The following is a 5,965-nucleotide window of genomic DNA, read 5'->3' as shown; positions in this document are numbered from 1 at the left end:
TAAAAAAAAAAAAAACCATAGAATAGAAGTTGGATGGATAAACTGGAAGAGTGCATCGCTAGCAATGCTTTATGGCACAGAATGTTGCAGGTCAAGCTTCAGCATGTGCAAAAAATGAGTGTAACGGAGATGAGAAGCTTCGTTGGATGTGTGGGCACACTAGAAAAGATAGGATTAAGATTTAAGAATGAGGATGTCTGATGTAAAGTAAGAGTGCCTTCAATTGAAAATAAGATGAGAGAAAATCAGTTAAGGTGGTTTGAATATGTGAATCGAAGACCTACAGATGCTCTGGTTAGAAAATACAATTGTGAGATAAAGGTTCAGTGCAAAAGGGATAGAGGAAGACCTAGGAAGACTAAGAAAGAAACTTTAAGAAAAGACATAAAGTACTTGGAGCCAAAGGAAGACTTAGCACAGAGCGCAATAACGTTCTAGAATTCATACAGCCGACCCTACTTAATGGAATAAGACTTTGTTGTTGTATGCTTTTCCAATGCATCGCAGGCGCAGACTAGGATGATCTCAATATTTTTCCGACTTTTGTCTTCAATTCATAGTAAATCACCAAATGATAGCCAAATCAAAAATAAAGAACACACTTCCATTTTCTCTTTTCGTACTTTCCATTTGTTTGTCCCTTAATTCTCATTTGATTTACTTTCCCATAAGAAAAATGCTTCGGGTCCTTGTACCCACTAACTTTCCCTCTTTCCATTACTTTATAAGGGAGGCAGATTCTCTCTCCTCCCATCCCCTCCTCCTTTGTGTTAATAGAAATCGGTGCACATCCAAAGAAGCTAATCATTGTTGCAAAACTAGTTAACAACATTAAAGAGGTTGCTGAAACAACGCATGCAACTTTGAATCATTTAACTCTAGTGACATACAGTGGAGACTTGAGTCAAGAAAATGTAGAGATCTTAGATTCAACTCCCCTCGTAATTTAACAATAAACTTGGAATCATTTACAACAATTTTGGCCACCAAAATGCCTCCAGTTTTGACTGCCTTGTAACCCTCATCTGGGCCTCTATCATTTATACAGTGAACAAAATAGACGAATGCACAAGATCAGATCCATCTTAAAGCGGAAGCCTTTCGACTCATTTCCACACACAATGTATATCCATCATTGCATCTTGGCCAATTGCTTCATCAATCCCTTGATAATCTTTCCAAACCACATCAAGTTCATAACAGCTAGAACGGATGGCACAACAAACACCAACAGATATCCGTAGGTGTGCATCTGGATGATCTGCAATCCAATTAAATAATTTACTACATGAAACAAATGACACTCCAAAATCTTTAGTAACTTTACAGTTCTAGAGTCCTTGATAATTCATAAAAAAAAAATGAAAAGATGGATTCATAAAAAATTCATAAAGATAAGGGAACTGGTAAAGGAGAGATGTTTTGGCTTGCATTAGTTTGTTCTTTTTTTCCGTTTAAAGTAGAACGAGCGAAATGTATAATCTTCAGGAATGGTTCAAAAATGTAGAATATTGCACTACATACGCAACATTCAAGATTTCATCCTGTTCCCAAAGAAAATCACACCAAAAGAGGAGGGTGATGAAAATATAAAGATCCAAACTTTTTACCCCTTCTCAGAGAACTATCCAAACCATGTATAGGTATAACTCAACTTTTGAAGAAAGTGAAAGTATACAGCAAGAAAAATCCAAAGTGTAAGCGGTACATATCCCAAGGGAATGGCAACTTACCATATCATAGTGCAAGTAAACATGGTAAAACATGTAGCCAAACAGCAGAATTCTTGCCGCCTGCATTCCATAAATTCCTTTAGAAAGCATGACTAACAATGATGGAAGTTATGTGACCAAAAGGAAAATCCAGCATCTTTGAAAACAACGATGTATGCTCACGATGCTGCTTACATCAAGCCAGATGGCTAAGAAATGAGTCAGTTTATGAAAGTATCAGGGCAGTATTGTTGCAACACTCGATCTATTATATGAAATGAGTACATGTTGGGCCTCAAGCCACCACGTTCAATGATCAAAAGATAATAATACAAAAGGAATTCAACTGACCAGCCATGATAAAAATATCACAATGCCGTTTAGGAGATATGCGCTGGACCTCTTAAGACCAGCTGTATCAAGATACCTTCATGAAAACGAAAGCTTATATTAAAGATGAAAGACTATAAACTAAACACATTCTTATGTGTAAAGCTCACCATCTCATATTGATCTCTGGAGTAGTGATCTCAGAGATGAGGATCATGTATGTATAAAGTTGCCCTTCCCCAGAAAACATGGAGTATGCTACTGCAATTCCAGCAAGTGAGTGATGGAAAACCTGTAATTGAATGCCACCATATCAAGAGTTATACAGCTGTAAACATGTGGTGAACGTTACTCATTTCTAATAATAGATTTGTGTACAAGTTGAGTAGTGTTTATTTATTATTGTATATTCTTTTGGAAAGAAACAAAATTTATTTTACTACCAAAAAGTCCACCAATAAAGTAGAACCATTAAACTCTAACAACATGTCTGCCAAGTGCCAACCACTACAAAGATAAGCCGAACGTATATCAAATTTTAACTACAGCCACCTCTGCAATCATAAAGAATAACGAAAATAAAAAGCCCTAAAATTTCAATTAAACCGATCCCATAGAAAACGCCAGTCTAATCAAAAGTGACTTAGTTTATATGCAAATGTGATTTCTTTTTCCGTCCACTTAACCTCTTCTTCTCTACTTTCTAGTTACCTGTTTGTGCAATTAAGCAATCACCTTAATGGACTTATTAGAACCTAGGTAAATGATGCTTCTGACCGAAATGTCAAGACCGTTAAAGCAGACACCAATAAATTATAAACAGAAACGCATATGCTGTGCTTCCAGACTAATATACAAATTGTCTTCCAAGAAGAATTTACTTACATACTCCATTCCCCCTAAACAGGGATATAGCCATAATAGCATTCCCAGATCCGAACAGAAGTACCCAACAGAGACCTGTCACAAATGATCTTAATTATGTCCCACAAAAAAATGTCAGGAGATAACCAAACAAAAGAAAGTGCATATAGATGAAAAAACCCAACAAAACAAAAAGTCCAGATCACTCATCAATCCGTGATATTAATTTCTATCTGCTAGTCTAGGCATGGTTGGATGATAATGAAGCAAATAAGATAATGTTGGGATCTGTTCATCACTTCCTTACAGCTTAAGGTCAAATTGAAACCAACATGATATTTACACTTGAATATTATGCTTGTAAATACTTACAAAATAATTGAGTGGCTAACAATTCATATAAAAATAATAATAGGAAGCACATACCCCTAATCCAAAAACAGACAACGGTGAGCTTCGAAATGTAATAAGGCCAAGGTGCTGTTGATCAGAAAAGAGATCGGACCAGAACACAAAGTACAAGGACAGAGCCGTTATAAAAATGGCATGAATACTGGAGATACCACTGCAAAAGTTAACTTTCAAATTAATAAATTTACAAGTAGCGTTCCAGATGGGAAGTATATTACGCAGAAGGAAAGTGGGTATCCTTACCGACTGTTCCACTCAATTCGTTGGATTTTTGTAAGACTGCCATAAGCCTTAATGTAAAAGGTACTAATTAAATGGGTAAGATCATATACCTGCAGAAAATAATGAGTTAATAACAAAACAGAAAACCAAATCTACAACTTGAATGAGGCACCCTACAGCACATCTTTATTAAGAGTATACCATTTTGCACAAAATTATGCCTCCAATAACAGAAGTATATGGTATGAAGGGATCCGCTAGTAAGTAATTTTTAACAAGAACTCCGGCCTGATTTTGGTAAGATTTGATCGTCATAACTGTCTTTGTAGACATTTCCATTGCAATATGGTAGATTGGTAATTCTTATTTCCCTTCTTTACTTTTTCGTACTAGCTTTCCCACTTCATTTTCCTGTTTCATCTTTCCATTAGCACACTCAAAGAGCAAGGAAGCTACCAGAATAGTAATTTATAATCACAAAACATGCATGTCTTTATCAGTATCATTTTTCTTTGGTTACTGCTGTGAGCATCTGAGGATGACATTTAACCAGAGTAGCTTATATTAGCAGATGGGTAAACTGGAAGCAATGTGATAGCTTATGTGCTTATACTTACAAACATAATCCACAAACAAGCTACACAGCCCAACGACAAGAAACACCGGCACAAATGCATTTAAATTTGTTAAAGTTTAAAACTAACTTAAATAGATTTGGGCAACAAAAACCTTTGTATAAAAACAACATACGGAAACGAAAAGGCTAAAACCAGAATTAGAAACAGATGAGATCCAAGTAACACCCAGAAGACAGAAGAGAGAAACTGAGCAGCTCTCAAACTCCAATTTAGTACTTTCCAAATACAAATGTATGAATGTACATTAAGCAAAACTTGCCGACCGGATTAGATAGTGTGGTCATACATTGGTCAAGCACCAAGACCCTAAATTTGATCTCATGACTGCCCACAAACAGTTTCTTCATTGAAAAGAAAGCCAAATGACTCAACCACAAAAACCAAGTGGCCATTTGAAAAGAAGTCAGTGTAAAATGAAGGTACTCCATCAACACTTCCATATGGTTGCAGAACAATACCAATACAAGCTCTAAGCAGGAGATTTAAAAACACCGTTAGAAAAAATTAACAAAATAAAGCAGTACCCAGAAGAAACAAGAAATGCAATCAAAAGGGAAAAACAAACTCGGATCCAAAGGTAACCACAAACACATGAGAAATCAAATGTGGTATTCAAAATCAAAAACCACCTCCATCCTGAGATCAGAAATCATAATATAACCAAAAGCAGATGAAGTTTCAAACAAAACCCATAAAGCAAAAACAGAGGATGCAAGCTGAGAAACTCAGAAATCAGAAGGAGGAGACCTTACCATGAGCATGAAGTCATAAAAGTTAACAACCAAAAACCCCTCCAAATCAGATGGGCATTTGGGAAAACACAGGAACCCAGAAGCTAATCAATGCCAAAATCCAGAAATCAGAAGGAAAGATGAAAACTTGAGGCGCAGATTGCAGATGGGTAATCGAGAAAACAAATGGGTTTGATCTGTGACCAGCAATGGAGAAATGGGAAGGCAAGAACCCGTGAAGGAGGGAAAAGGAAGCAGAGGGAGGGGGTGAGAAATCAATGAAAAATGTGAGTGCTTGGAATGTCCAACCGAACATATAATAAAGTAAGAAGAGGAGTGGTTATTAGTTAAAAAAAATGCTGAGAAGACAATAAATTCTATGTCACATTAGATGGCAATTTAACGTTAATTTTCATAGTAATATTATAAAATATTATGCTAAATACATGAAATTGTAAAGAATTTATAAAGAGTTTTACTTTTGAGATAACGTCCTTAACATTTCTCACAACAAAAAAAATGGAAGGAACTAGAAAAATGACAAGTGAATTTTTGGGTGGATACGTGCGAGTTTGTGCTTGGATTCCATGATCTAGTGTAGTGTGGATCGCATTTTTCTTGTTATCCAAATGGGATTGGGAAGTGAGAAATGAAAAATAATGTGGTTGGCTCATGAGCTATTTGGATTCTAGGGTTTTTTTAGGATAGTACCATTCACACATTCTTTATTACATCATATACATTTTTGTTAATTTTTATTTATTGATATTCAATTCATTTGATTTGACGATCAAAATTTGAGAAGAGTGTATGAGAAGTAAATATATATGTGAATAGTACCACTCCTTTTGTTATAATTATTTTTGCTAATATTTTAATTTTTTTATTAATGATAAGGCCGATGCGAATCTAATTTCAAAATTATAAAGAGAAATATCAATAAATTAATAGTATATTTTAAACTTTTGTGTTTGTTTGGAGAAATGCAAGATATATACAAAGGACAAAATAAGTATTTCACTTTGTGTGTAGTGGACTTTTGACTATTGCTGCTATT

At 35.3% G+C, this 5,965-nt stretch overlaps 1 protein-coding gene across 1 annotated transcript; it reads right to left on the bottom strand.

The window, feature by feature from the left end:
* Positions 1-840: 840 nt before the first annotated feature.
* Positions 841-5,569, bottom strand: LOC103435228 (uncharacterized). Its single transcript, XM_008373616.4, has 9 exons — positions 4,930-5,569; positions 3,741-3,950; positions 3,561-3,649; positions 3,333-3,471; positions 2,928-3,002; positions 2,213-2,334; positions 2,064-2,139; positions 1,734-1,793; positions 841-1,261 (listed from the first exon to the last, which is right to left on the bottom strand). Exons 2-9 carry the CDS (start codon positions 3,876-3,878, stop codon positions 1,133-1,135), a joined length of 828 nt encoding a protein of 275 aa, XP_008371838.1. The 5' UTR covers positions 3,879-3,950; positions 4,930-5,569; the 3' UTR covers positions 841-1,132.
* Between the last annotated feature and the right edge of the window lie 396 nt (positions 5,570-5,965).

The sequence above is a fragment of the Malus domestica genome, chromosome 05 (assembly GCF_042453785.1).
Source record: "Malus domestica chromosome 05, GDT2T_hap1".
Lineage (NCBI taxonomy): Eukaryota > Viridiplantae > Streptophyta > Magnoliopsida > Rosales > Rosaceae > Malus > Malus domestica.
Note: the sequence above shows the minus strand (reverse complement) of the source record. Positions and strands in the feature narration are given on the sequence as shown.

What these genes read in the sequence shown, in the direction of transcription:
- LOC103435228 (XM_008373616.4), bottom strand. Translation starts at nt 3,878, where the DNA reads ATGGAAATGTCTACAAAGACAGTTATGACGATCAAATCTTACCAAAAT. An exon ending in GCATAATTTTGTGCAAAATG is followed by an intron (nt 3,650 to 3,740) that starts GTATACTCTTAA and finishes TATTTTCTGCAG; the next exon opens with GTATATGATCTTACCCATTT. An exon ending in CCAGAGATCAATATGAGATG is followed by an intron (nt 2,140 to 2,212) that starts GTGAGCTTTACA and finishes GTTTTCATGAAG; the next exon opens with GTATCTTGATACAGCTGGTC.